Raw genomic sequence first — 14,630 nt, 5'->3', positions numbered from 1 at the left:
TATTAATAAATTTGACTCTGATTTAGATTCTACTTTATAAAGAATATAAAATTAAAATGTTTTGATTCTATAGTTCTTTTGTTTTTCAGAATAGATTTATATTATATACAAATGGATTTTTAATTAAAATTAACTGATAATGGATTGAATTAATCTTGGTGTCCTTATTTTAATTATTTTTTTATTTTATATGTCAGTATTGCAATGGTGGAGACTTGGCAGATTATTTGCAAGGTAATTTTTTTGTGTTAATATTCAATAAATACAGTACTGTAATCTGTTTAATTCTGAGCATTACTTCTGAAATATGCTACCCCTGTTTTCTGCACTTATATAGAAACATTTAATAAATATTTATGTACTTGTTTAATTATGGTTACTTTTCTGACTCACTTGTTTGTTGTGGTTTTGTTCTTAAACTTGTGTTTTAGTACTTACATTATATGTGTTTCTCTCTAACAGACAGATTGTTCCTCTTCCCAAGAGAGAAATAATCAAATAGAATTTCTCTTCTTCAAAAAACTGTACTGGGTTGCCATCAGTGAACCTTTAGTCCCTTTCATTTCTTTAAAAAAAAAAATTGTGATGAGGGAGTATTTTAGATATTGCTCCCCAGCATATGTCGTCAGTTTGGCTCAAATAAACTTATCAAAATTTTAAAAAATTGTAATGGAAGAATGTATCGAAGAATGTGTTGATTAATATGAATGTTTGTTAATTTAAAAAATATGTTAGAAGGGATTAAAGGTAATATTGAAATTATTTCATGGCACAGAGATAAGATTTTAGTACTAGGTGGTGCTTGAAATTCTTTAAGATATATACATGTAGGATAATAAATATTGAGGTCAAATTGTGTCCCTCAAAAGTTTTTTTTAAATGATGTTAGGTGAGGCCAGCTTCTCCTTGTTCAGTCCTTAAAGATGCAAGGGGAATATGCAAAAAGGGAGTAAAAATTCATAACTCAACCTATATATATATAGATTGTGGCAATTGATGGTAAAAACACATTGATAGATACACCCACAAAGGGTATGGACAGTTTATGAAAGAGAAACAGCATACTTAAAATGTTCAATTTCACCTAGTAATCAGGGAGTACAATTTAAAATGAGATTTTAAAAAATCTTTAAAATATAAAATATTACATTCAAAAGCTATGTGGAGAATAATATAAACAACAGTTATTACTTCCCCCCAATAAAAAACATTATAAATACAGCTCCCTGTAAGTCAGTCCATAGTCCCATTCCTGTCCTTCCTCTTTAGAGACAACCATTATCCTGAATTTGGTAGTTTAGTCCATGTGTGTTTTTGTTTTTTTCCCAACTGAGATTCTTTTTTTTTTTTTTTTTTTTTTTAAAGTCAATTTGGAAAAAAAAATTTTCAAAATGTAATTTACTAGTAGATAGATTGTAGTGAGACAGGAACTTTTAATTCACTACTGGTGGAAAGGAGTTGAAGCTAAAAGACTCCTTGCTTCCACCTTCTCATCAGACTCAATCGTGAGTTCCTTGGCAATCTTTGTGATCCAGATAAAGCATTTTTTGTGGGGTCAGAATGAGTGGCACCTTATCAGTTTAGAGCCCTCATTAGAATATCAGTTTTCTTCATTAACAGAAATGAAGCACCTATTTGCTCATAGGTACTACTACTGGTGTAGCAGATTTCAGTTAGTTTTGACAGCGGTGTGTCTCTGATGTTGAACTCTGTATTTGATATTCCAGAGCAATAGTGTTAGGAGAAAGAAGAGGGAAGAGCTTACTTGAACATTGGAGTCAAACAGGCCAGCTGGCTTACATCACTTAATTGCTTTGTGATTTTGGTCAAGTTATTTAACTTCTCCCTGGTCCCTGTCTGCTACAGTTCTACTTGCTTTCGCTATGAGCATCTTTGCTGCTGTTTTTGCTGAATAGCTAATTGGCGGTAAGGTGATTTTGCCAGGAAAAAGATACAATCATAACAAATAAAAGAAGGACATTAAAAAGGATATAATCAAACATGAAAAAATGCATAACAAAATTAAAAACACTATTGCAAAATACAAAATATTTGAATACATTTAAAATGTGTGGAGATTCATGGCAGTACTGTGCAAATAACTGATTTTATTTTGTGGATCTTAACTAAGCACTTGTCTTCATTCTATGAGAAACGTGTTCAGCTAACTCTCTGCCCTAAAAAAGGGCCCTTGGCTTCTCTATCTCCTCCCAATGTAGTGTGTTTCAGAATAAAAAAACAACTCTTGGGGCAAATCATCATCTGAAAGAAACACTAACTATTTTAAGACTGCCATCACATCTCCTTGTCGCTGTATAGATCATTACGAGGGCTTAGTAGCTAAGATGTGCATATAATATAAAAATGGGAGGAACTGCGAAAACTTCATCAATGGAGCAATGAAATCAAACAACAATAACAAAAAATCCCCAAACTGTCAACCAGTTTTTAAAATCTTTTTTATGGCAAAATTGACTTGCAGCTGATTAGTAATGCGGCAAAAATTCTTGCGGCAAATGTAACTGCAAAGAAGTTATGTTGAAAATACCTGACCTGGTCAGCCTCAGCCCTTGTAGTTTGAAAACACTAGAAAAGCTACATAAAATAAATTGGGTTCTCAAGGAATTGTCTAGAGCTGTGCCGTCCGATATGGTAGCCACTGACCATATGGGGCTATTGAGTTTTCAAAATGTAGCTAGTCTGAATTGAGATGTACTATAATGTAAAATACACATTGGATTTTGGACACTTCTAGGAAGAAAAGAATGATTATATCTCATTAAATTTTTTATATTGATTACAAGTTGAAATAGCATTTTAGATGTATTAGCTTAAATATATACTATTTCACCTGTTTTTTTTTCCCACTTTTTAAAATGCGGTTACTAGAAAGTTTAAAGTTAACATGTGTGTCTCACACTATATTTCTGTTGGAGAGTACTGGTCTAGAAGATTTGGAATGTCTAAAAAGTCTGGAAGGTCTAAGGCCATTATATCATAACACAATTATTTAGTCCTTCTATTTGCTTTGGTAACTAAAGTGCCTTTCACGTTTTCAAAATACAGAAAACAAATTGGAAATTTAAAATAAAACATTCTAAATTAATTAGTAAGTTGTACTTTAACATTATTTTCAGCAGAATACATAAAGTGTGACTGCTACAGCTGGCCTTTCTATAAGCCAACTTGCTCAAGAACTCATTTATTTGAAAGCATTTTGATGTTGGAAGGAAGTACCTTTAGAATACAGTTGACCCTTGAACAACATGAGTTTGACTACATAGGTCCACTTATATGAGGAATTTCTTCAATACATACACAGTTGGCCCTCTGTATAATCCTGGTTTCATGTATGCAGATTCAACCAACTGTGGATCGAAAACAGTAGTTTCAGTCCAAGGTTGGGAATTCACAGATGTGGAGGACTGATTGGACATTGTTCCACACCATTTTATATAAGGGACTTGAGCAACCTCAGATTTTGGTATCTACAGGGGTCCTGGAACTAATTCCCCACGGATACTGAGGGATGCTTGTATTAAGTTTTTAACATGGGAGTTTCAGTTTATGGGACTGTGTTGAGAAGTACACATCCCATGTTCCTAGAAATATATGAATTTTTACTGCAGTCTGCACCCAGAAACAGCCTAAACTAAAGTAGATCACTAATTATTTCCCTGGGGAAACAGTGTTAGAATTTGGACTCAATCAAATTTCAATAGTGTGTCATACGGCAAAGATACAAGTTCTAAGGACTGCAGTCATTTAAAAGTAGCAAAAAAAACATTTTCTAACTCCTAGAATGAAAATGTAAATGAATGAAGTGGAAAAAAACATACTATCCATTTTAATTATTGCAATGCAATTTAAGTAAAACATTACAAAAATAAAGCTCTAGTGTTGCTTTGACCCACCCACTAATATGCAGTAATTTGTGTTGCCATCAGCAGAGAAGCAGATCCAGATTTAAACAGTGCTCATCTCCAAGGGATGGGATTATGTGAAATTTTCATGGATTTTTTATTTATTTATTATTTATTTATTTATTTATTTTACAGTGAGCATCAGGAACAGAACCCCAAAGAATTAAAAAATGGGGATAGGTTAAGAACAGCCCCCACAGAAAAAAGTGATAATTTTTAAGCCGTAGGGATTTATTTGATGATGTTGAAGACATAAAGTATCATTTAACATGTCATTTAATGATTTTAAAACCATAATATTTTACTTGTTCCAAGTGTTAATGTTGTTTTTATCTTTCTTAATCTTAATTGCATATGAAAAGGTTATAGAGAACATATTCTAGAGTTGTATAGGCAGAAATTTGTGCACAAAGGACATAGATAGGGTCAGGGGTATTAAGTCCCTTATGTAGTTTGAAGGAATTACACTTGTGACTTTTGTACTTGTAATAAAAAGTTTGTATTTGTGTACTGACTGCATTTGAGTACTTATTATGTGCCAGGCCTTTTTCTAAAGTCTTCATTGTTAAATGTGCTATCTTGTTTGGTTGTCACAGCAACCCCATGTGGTTAGCCTATTTTCAGCTTTTTATAGATGAGGAGTGGGCACAGAGGGATCACCTTCCAGGGTCACACAGTAAGTAGGTGGAGGAGCTGGAATTTGAACAAAGGCACCTTAACTCCAAACCAAGCTGTTAACCATGACATGCTCCAGCATACATATAGAAACACTGTAGTATTTACTGAATAATAACTGTCCTCAAAAATAATGTTCCTACTTCCTCTTTATAGTAGGGAAAACAGGTTAAAAGATTTCTTCTTGGGCGGCTGGTTAGCTCAGTTGGTTAGAGCGCGGTGCTCTTAACTACAAGGTTGCCGGTTTGATCCCCACATGGGCCACTGTGAGCTGCGCCCTCCACAACTAGATTGAAACAACTACTTGACTTAGAGCTGATGGATCCTGGAAAAACACAGTTTAAATTAAAAAAAAAAGATTTCTTCTTAAAGGTGCCTTTAGTTATGAAACATACTATGGTGGGACAGGGGTGTTGGGGAGTGGGGGAGATTAAAGGAGGCCAGTGTGGAAACACCGGTCCCTGACAGGTCTAAGTGGCAGTCATGTCTAAGGCCCTTCGAGGATTTCTCATTTGTGCTCTTATGAAGTTAACTATGGACATTTATCTCAGATATTTGACTGATGTGAAGGGGAACTTATTTTTTGGCTTGTAGAAGAGAGTCACATTTGCTGAGCACCTATCGTATTCAGAATAATGTTGGCATCTACAGTAAAAATGAGAAAGGAAAAACAAAAATGAACACCAGTGAAAAGATGCGCATAAATGTAAATCATTTTTCTTTATAACAGATTGATTAAAATTTTTGAGATACCTGGTATCTCTTCAGACTTAAATTATTAAAGTTAAAAAAAAAAAGTGAATCCCAGTTCCTTCCATGTTCTTAACTATTCAGTTCTATTGATGGCATGTGCAGATGGTATTTGATTTTGTGTGCTTAAATATTTATGTGAATCCTTTTCTGCCAGCTAAAGGAACTCTCAGTGAAGATACTATCAGAGTGTTTCTGCATCAGATTGCAGCTGCCATGCGAATTCTGCACAGCAAAGGAATAATCCACAGGGATCTCAAGCCACAGAACATCTTGTTGTCTTATGCCAATCGCAGAAAGTCCAGTGTCAGTGGTATTCGCATCAAAATAGGTAAATGCCATGTATTGTTTCAGGCAAATAACTTTTTTAAGCCTCAGTATTTTTAGATTTTAGTTCAGCTTTGTTAGAATGATGGATTTTCTTGATGCACTTTTGAAATTTTATTGAGTTCAGTCAGGTTATTGAGGTATGTAAACCCGTTACATTATTGGCATCATATGCTAAATTTCAGATTGGGCCAAAGGGCCTACGTTAGGAACTCTAAATATAAATCCCAGCCAGAAATCCTGCTTCTCCTCATCAGAAGGAAGACCATATACCATTTCCCCAAAAATAAGACCTCGCCGGACAATCAGCTCTAATGTGTCTTTTGGAGCAAAAATTAATATAAGACCCGGTATTGTATTATTTATATTATATTATATATTATATTATAAAGACCCAGTCTTATAGTAAAATAAGACCAACTCTTATATTAATTTTTGCTCCAAAAGATGCATTAGAGCTGATTGTCTGGCTAGATCTTATTTTCGGGGAAACGTGGTGTTACGGTTATTGGCAGCAAAGTAATAACCCTGATACTTTACAACCCATGGGATTTTAACATAAGAAATCTAAGAGATCATTTAGTTCAGCCTTGTTTGGCAGTTCTTTTTGGCACTCTTATATCTCAAAATTATTTGAAGCAGTTTGTGATATTAGATTTTTTTTAAAACTTTTTTTTGGTTAAAAAATAATTTTTTAGCAGTATTTTAAGAAATTTCTGATATTATATAGGTTACATCTGGTATCTGACAAAGGACCAAAACAGTTCCAATTTTAAACCTGGTCTTGATAGTTAATGAGGGCTATAATAATGAAGTATTTATTATCATTAGCATTTTCTCCTGCAAAGTTTGGTGAAACTCCCTCCTTGATTACCAAACTGGCAGAATAATGACTTGTACAATTGATGATTACTACTATTGCTTAGCTTGTCAAAATTGAGGTAGCTGCTTTTTTCTTTGGTAAACAGTCTTACTCAGTGGTTGTTAATTTCTCACAGTTCTTTTGTGCCCTCTTGTGTGTTGAAGAATCATATGATCTATATGTTAAGTGTGAGCAAAGGTATCATTTGTTTTTCTCCTTTTTATTTTGTGAAATAGCGGATTTTGGTTTTGCTCGTTACCTACATAGTAACATGATGGCTGCAACACTGTGTGGGTCCCCAATGTACATGGTGAGTGTTTGTGTCCTGATTTACAGCACTGATCCATAAGCATTGGAATTTAAGTATAATGTGTGTTTCTAAGCAGGACGTTGGAATTTAAGTATAATGTGTGTTTCCAAGCAGGATGTTATATAGTCCAAATTGTTATTTTTAGTACTAACATTAATTATATTCCTGATAATGCTATAAAGCCGACATATTTTGCTTTAGCATAATGGACTGTAAAAGTCAGTAATCTTTGCCAATTGGTTTTGTTTTTTAATTAGTTATGGTAGAAATCTACTAGAGTAATTGAAAATGAAAATTGATGAAGTATGGTTGTGCTATACTTGATGTGTAATATTAGAAATACTTAAAAAACAAAACTCCTTTTTGGGGCACCTCTTTAGTTATAGGACATATTCATCTTTTGCATGTTGTCTGTCTCGACAAGATCCCTGTATCTTAGAAGTTTTTTTCATCAGTGTCACACTTAATGCTGAAAAATCTTAGCTTTCCTTTTTATCCTTTCATATGGATATTGTCATGTCTGATAGGGTAAGGCTATGAAACTTCTGAACTAATGTGAAGTAAGTATTAAGCCTGGAAATAACCTTAATTCTGGAACTTCAGAATCCTGTAAAGTAAATAAACGTACCTGTTTCAATTCAAAGTTTAAAATGGGTTTATGTTTAATTAGGATTTCTTCTAATCTAAAATCAACTTTGAGATCAAGGAAACTGGTAATCAAAGTTCAAAAAAATTTTGCATTACATTTACTTTCTTGATCATAATTTTACTGCTTATATGATACATTTTATAATGTAATATAATTTAAAAATTATTTTGTACTCTTGAGTATGAAATTAGTTCAGCCTTGAACTAACAGTCTTAAAGATAGAGATAATGCTTGGGCAGATTTTTAAAGGAAATTGACTCAGTAAGAAATTTACAAAGGACAATAAAAATGTTATGCCTGGAAAATTTCACTATCTTTAAGTATATTTGACATTTCTGTATAATGTTTGTCCTAATTGATGGTATTTTTAAAAAACAGTAATCAGGTGGAAAAATAGCTATAACAAAGCAGCAGAGAAATGCCTTTGCTTTTAAGACAGTTTTTATTAGTCTTTTGTTACAGTTTTTCTATTTTAAAAGCTTTCAAATGACAGAAAAAAATCAATAACATAGCAAACACTTGTGTACCTACCATCCATATTTAACAAAGTTAACATTTTGCCATGTTTGCCTTGATCCTTTTTTAGAAAGAAAGAAAATATTTCAGAGACAGTCCAAATTCCTTTTGTACTTTTCCCTTTTCCCATTTCTCACTCTTTTACTCTCATACCCCAGAAGTAACCTCTATCCTGTAATTGGTGTATATATTTCTTTATTATTTTCATACTCTTACTGTATTTTGTGTCCATAATGATATGTGGAAATGTTTATTTTTACAACTTCTTTTCATGAAACATTGTTTTTGAGACTTACCGGTAAGTGTCAATGTAAGAATGTGGTTCTGTATTCATTAAAATATCGTTTGGTTAGGGAAATAATCACATTGTATTGTTTTTATATTAGTAGTTTTCTTATAATGTGACCTTTTCCAGTTAATATATGCATATTAGTTATATAAATAACATGAACATGTCTCTTGAATTTTTTTATCCCCAGGCTCCTGAGGTTATTATGTCTCAACATTATGATGCTAAGGCAGACTTGTGGAGCATAGGAACAGTGATATATCAATGCCTAGTAGGAAAACCACCTTTTCAGGTAGCCTGACTTTTTTCTTACATGCTCAGTTTTGGGATCTTCTTATTTCGTAGTTGCCTTTGACTTATAAAATGGGGACTACTTTGAAAGCAGTGTTTTTGGTTCCTTTGTGACTTATTTTGATTTTGCTACAGGCAAAATATTCTGTAGTGAGCCAGAACATCTTTTGCTTTTCCTTTTCTGCTTTTCCTTTGTGGTTGGACTGAGCATGAAGCCTTTAGATGTTTTCCAGGGTAGTGAAAACTAGCAAGGGTCAGGGCTAACATCCTGGTGGGGAATGGGTGTGAACTGTGATGTCAGCTCTTCCTGCTTAGCCTTGTTTTCCTGTCCTGCAATCTAAGTAGGGGCTAGGGCTGGTCTGGAAAGATCACAGGAAGCTGTATCTCCAGCTGTCTATTCCTGTCACTTCTGGGTAAGAGAAAGTTAATTGTTAGGGTTTATGGAAATTATTTTGGGTCTGCCTCCCTTTCCTCCTTTCCCCTAATATCCTGTTAAAAAGAGGCCTTCTGGAATATAATCCTGATGATTCCTCTTGAGTTCATGTTAACCCAGTTATTACAAAGAGGTATTTTGAATCTGAATACTGGAACAAAGTGAAATTATTTGCCTAAGATGTTATTAAAAAATCAATGACACAGCCAGGTTAAACACTTAATTTCCCAATCTAGTTTGTATATAGAGGTAGCTTCCCTAATTCAGCAGCTCTTAGTATTATGAGGGTACTACTTGTTGCTATGGAGAGACTGAAAAGTAGCAGTGTACTTAGTTCTCTTCCTTGACTCTCTTGAAAGTCCCAGGTAAAATATACCCTGATTTGACATTATAAAAATGTACTTATTGAGTAAGCCATGAATAATGGTTTCTTAACCTTTTCTAAATTCCATCATCTCTGAGAGTCTGAACTCAGAAAAGCTATATTATACCCAGATATGCAGAATTTGCATGTAATTTCAGAGGTTCTATAAGTTCCTGGTGCCTATCTATGGCTCCTTCAGCAATCCATGGCTTTCAAGTTCAGAATCTATGTTCAATAGCAAGAATACGAGTGTTGATCACATGATTTGGAATTTTCTTTTGTTTAGGAAATTAAACCTTTTTTGTTTGTTTTGTTTTTTAAACAGGCCAATAGTCCTCAAGACCTAAGGATGTTTTATGAAAAAAACAGGAGCTTAATGCCTAGGTATGTGTCTTGATTACACTGGGTTTTATTATTTGTGAATACAAAGTTGTTTATTTGAACTCTTTGTGTTGTATGTATTTCCGTTATTGAATATTTTTTCAATGGACAGTAATGTAACCTTTGTTATAACAGGAAATTAGAAAATTAATAGCACATCATAAATGCCTGTGTAGTACTGTGTCATTTTCTTTCTTGTTTAAAATGTTAAATGTATTTAAAAGAAAACAACTATGGAAGTTATATGTGTTCTTTGAGGAGAAGGAGATGCAAACAGAATAGATATGCATAAAATAGAAAGTAAGTTCTCCCTAGGCCTTTCCCTTTTTCTAGGGATAATAAGAGTTTGTTGTGTATCTTTTCGAAATCTTTTTTGTGCAAGTTCTTTTTACACATTTGAGTCTTATTTGTGTATATATTTATAAACACACATATGGTTCAATACAAATTGCATCATACTTTGCAAATTGTTCTGCAGCTTTTTTTTACTATGCGGTATAGCATAGACATTGTTCAGCAACTACTGCATTCTTTTAAATGGCTATGTAGAGTCTCATAGTTAGATATCATATTTTGTTTAATCAGATTCTTGTTTTCATCTTTTGCTTACTGCAAACAGGCTTTAATGGAGGGAAGGAAGGAAGGGGCAGGAAGAGAGAGAGAAAGAGAGAGAGAGAGAGACAGAGACAGACAGACAGAGACAGAGAGAGAGACAGAGAGAAAGGATACACATTTGTGCATTTTGTTTGGATGGAGTCCTAGAAACGTGTAGTTAATATATATAAACTCACCACTTTGGTTGTTTTTCTTTTCCTTTCCTTTAGCATCCCCAGAGAAACATCACCTTATTTGGCTAATCTCCTTTTGGGTTTGCTTCAAAGAAACCAAAAAGATAGAATGGACTTTGGTAAGTAAGTTTCAAATTTTGCATGCTTTCTAATTCGATTTCTGTGTATTCTGAAAATATATTTTTTAAAAAAAGATAATATAGAGGTTTCATAAGAAAATGAAAGTCAATTTCACTTTTTTTCTGTTTTTTCTTTCACTTATTTTGTAAATATTTATTGAGTGCTTGCTGTGTTCTAGGTATGAGGGATAGAATAATACAAGAGTAATAAACAAAATCCCTGCCCTCATGATGTATATATTCTAGTGGGGGAGAGACACAAACAAATTATAAACTCTAATTATATGCTATATTCAAAGGTAATAAGTACTGTGGGGAAAAATATAAAGAAGGAAGAGAAATGGGAGTGGGTAGGAATTGAAATTTTAAATAAGGTAGTCAGTGAAGACCTTTCTGAGAAAGTAACATTTGAACAAAGACTTGGTTGACAGATGTTAGATGGTGAACCACGTGGATATCAATGGGAAGAGCTTTCCTGGCAGAGTGAATAGTCAGTACAAATGCCCAGAGCTGGGAGCATACCATGTAAACAGTTAAAGACTTGGGCTTCTGCTCCAAGTGTGATGGAGATCGATTGGAGCATTTTGAGCAGAGGAATAGTATATATGACTAATGTTTTAAAAAGCATCAGCCTGGTTGCTTGTTGAGAACAGACTGTGGTGAGGGCCAGGAAGGCAGTGGGATGAAGCTGGGAGACTAATCAGGAGACGATCGCAGTTACCTTGGTGAGTGATGAAGTAGCTTAGACTGGGGTAACAGCAATGGACATGGTGAGAAGTTACTCACTTCTGGATCTTTTTAGAGGTAGAGGCAACGGCATTTATGGATTAATTGGATGTGGGGTGTGAGAGAAGAGAAGACCCAAAGATGACTCCAAGATTTTTGGCCTGAGCAACTAAAAAGATAAAGAGTTGTCAGTTACAGAGATGGGACAGACCATGAAGACAGAGCAGGCTGTGAAGGCAAGATTAGGAGTTTAGGTTGGACATGTTAAATTTAAGATGGCCATTTGACATCTAAGTGTACTAGATGTCAAAAGGCACTTGGATATCAGAGGAGAGGTCTAGGCTGGGGAACTATTTGGGGGAAAGATCTGGGAAGAAGGAATGGAGGAGAAACACCCCAGAATCCTGGTAGAAAAGTCCCTAACCTCAAAGAGTGGGGTTTAGGGAGCCAGGGAGGGGCATCTCCTTATATGGTGACTCATGAACATGTGCTCCGTGGCAGCTTGGCTCTCACCAAGGCTTTGCAAGAGCAGGATGTGGGTGCCTTTGGGAGGCCATGGCCTCTGTCTTAGAATTTTAGATTCTTAAGGTGGAAGCTCATACTGATTTTGAGCCCACTTTTATAATATAAGCATTTAAAGCTAAAAATTTCCCTCAAAGTACTTTATCATAATCTCTCTTCAAATACTATTTCACCAATTTATTTGTAATGAAAGAGCTTAAAATGTTTAATATTGTAGGGATTATCCAGTTCTTGAAGATTTTGAAAGAACATTCATCCTTGAAACTGTTTGGGCCTCAGCTTTCTTTGGGGGATAGTTTGTTAGCTTGTTCTTACCAATCTTATGTAAAAACAGCAAGACTTCAAAATGTCAGACCAGAAAAACCATAAAACATGTTTAATGAAAATACTTATCAAATTAACCCTGGTCTTCAAATTTTTAGGAAAAAAAAGTGTTTAACTTTTTTCTGTAGTGATAGTTGTAATAATAGAAATTTGCAAAAATTTATTTCAGAATTTTGGTCTATTAATATATATTACGGAAATCCACATAAGCTTCTGGATAAGACAGATGGGGGTTTGAATGCTAGTCCCTTAACTTACGAGCTTTTGACATTGAAGAAGATACATGGCCTTTATGTACTATGATTTCCTTATCCATAAAAGGAAGATAATACCTTGCAAAAAGCTTGTGAGGAGTAAATAAGGAATTGATATGTGAAGCAATCAGTTCATTGTCCTAGTAATGTTCTCAGTAGATGATAGCTCTAATAGTTTCTGTATAGAAGGAAAGATGAAATAGTCTATATATATATTTTCTTAAAGTTTTATAAAATTGGAATTAAACTTCAGTTCATGTAGTTGGTAAATATTTTTATCTTTAAGAGGGAGAGAATAAACTGAGAGTTGCCTTATAACCATGAAAAATACGGGTCAACAGCAAAACAAACTCATGGGTAGTAGTTTTAAAATTATAGATTATATTAAATATTTATATACTTCTATGCCGTAGCAGTTGATTTGGAAGGTGGTTTCCCAGTATTTGCATTCAGTTAATCTAATTTCTTTATTTATATCTTTGCTATTTCATCCCTATTATGTCTTTGGTAGTCAACATAAAAAATCTTACATGTCACACTAGAATTATGTATATATGTATATTAATTTTTGTTCTAAAAAATATCTAAGGTAGAAAACTCAGGTTTCTCTTAAAAACCCTCCACATTTCCACTCCTTACCACGTATTGTGATTGATATTTACTTTGAGGTGCTTTGGGTATTAATTTCAGTGAAACTCATGGGATCCTTCAGAGTGGAAGATAATTGAGATTAAATTTGAGTTAAGTTTATTCCTGATCTTGTATTACCAAATAAGTTCCATGTTGGTGCTGTGCTATTCTTGCCTACTCTGTGATACTTAATATCATACAAGTCAGAGACTTAATGATAAATGAGATGATCTTTGTGGGGTTTTAAAGAAATAATAAAATAATTTACATCTATAGGAAAATAAAGAAAGTAAAATAATGAACTATTGTGTACTCACCTACTTGTTTAATTAGCAGACTTATTGTGTAGCTTTTGTTCTTGGTGGATAGTGAAGAAATTAAATTAACGGTTTAAAAAAATGTGAAACAAACTGCAGGAATACTTCTTCTGGGATAGAAGAATAGGATTTATTGTACAAATCAGTTACCTGGATTTCCTCTTAGAACACACTGAACAGCCATAGTTCAAAAATACGCTTACCAAAGGCCTGGTCACAGTACAGTACAACATGGGGTTGTCTGCCTGAGGATGGTACACACAGAGAGCATGTCTACTTCAGTTAACTCAGGATGTGTGGTGTTGATAATGGATGTTTTGAAAATTCACAATTATTTAAAATTTTTCATTGAGTTACTTAAAATTTGACAGTTTTTATGGATGATTAATAAAAATAATATCCTTTTACATTTAAAAGAAATGGAAGCAACATAAAGAAGTTAGTTAATAATTGTTTATGATATCAAGGACATTATGTTGACTACATTGACCTAGTAGATTAACCTGTCTGCTAGTCCATGTCAGTTTCAAGGTTGCATTCTCATTTTTCATTACAGAAACATTTTTTAGCCATCCCTTTCTTGAGCAAGTTCCAATAAAAAAATGTGAGTACCCACTTTTTGCATTTTTACTAAAGAGTGAATATAAGCTTAACGAAAAATTAGTATTTTGTATTGCAAAATTAATTTTTTTTGTGCTTCTTAAGATTTTATTGAGCTTTTCTTAAATACCTGTAGTTGTGTTTATTAATAACAGTTCTTTCTTCCAAACCCAAGTTGAAATAGTTCTAACAATTGCTACATTTTTAGTTTCATCCATGGGAGCTGTAATAAGTAGGAGAATATGAATTTTGGATCAACACAAACAAAGATGTGGTAGTTTTAACAGGTTTTTGTATTAGCCAAGTCATGTACTTGAACTCAAAGTGGTGTGTCTCTTCATTTGTTTCTTCCCGCAGCCTGCCCAGTCCCTGTGCCCACGTATACTGGCTCTGTGTCTGGAAGCTCCTGTGGCAGCTCTCCACCTTGTCGTTTTGCCTCTCCACCAGTAAGTTCTGGTTTTATTAAAAATGATTTCAGAGTTAGTGCTATCGCATCTGTTCACAAACGGAGCCTGCAGATACATTGTGGATATTCTTTTTATGTATAGTGTTTACTAGTGCAGCTGAGGCTTATGGGAAG

At 33.9% G+C, this 14,630-nt stretch overlaps 1 protein-coding gene across 2 annotated transcripts in view; it reads left to right on the top strand.

Moving 5' to 3' along the window:
- ULK2 (unc-51 like autophagy activating kinase 2) overlaps positions 1-14,630 on the top strand; it is an 89,095-nt gene that overhangs the window by 17,485 nt on the left and 56,980 nt on the right. For both annotated transcript variants that reach the window (XM_033090096.1, XM_033090097.1), the window contains 8 exons: positions 198-234; positions 5,506-5,679; positions 6,774-6,847; positions 8,492-8,593; positions 9,715-9,773; positions 10,595-10,677; positions 14,007-14,054; positions 14,408-14,496. In XM_033090096.1, coding sequence (XP_032945987.1) covers positions 198-234; positions 5,506-5,679; positions 6,774-6,847; positions 8,492-8,593; positions 9,715-9,773; positions 10,595-10,677; positions 14,007-14,054; positions 14,408-14,496 — 666 coding nt within the window. The remainder of the gene's footprint in view (positions 1-197; positions 235-5,505; positions 5,680-6,773; positions 6,848-8,491; positions 8,594-9,714; positions 9,774-10,594; positions 10,678-14,006; positions 14,055-14,407; positions 14,497-14,630) is intronic.

Source organism: Rhinolophus ferrumequinum, chromosome 21 (genome assembly GCF_004115265.2).
Source record: "Rhinolophus ferrumequinum isolate MPI-CBG mRhiFer1 chromosome 21, mRhiFer1_v1.p, whole genome shotgun sequence".
NCBI lineage: Eukaryota > Metazoa > Chordata > Mammalia > Chiroptera > Rhinolophidae > Rhinolophus > Rhinolophus ferrumequinum.
The sequence above is the reverse complement of the archived record's forward strand: the minus strand, read 5'-3'. Positions and strand labels throughout refer to the sequence as shown.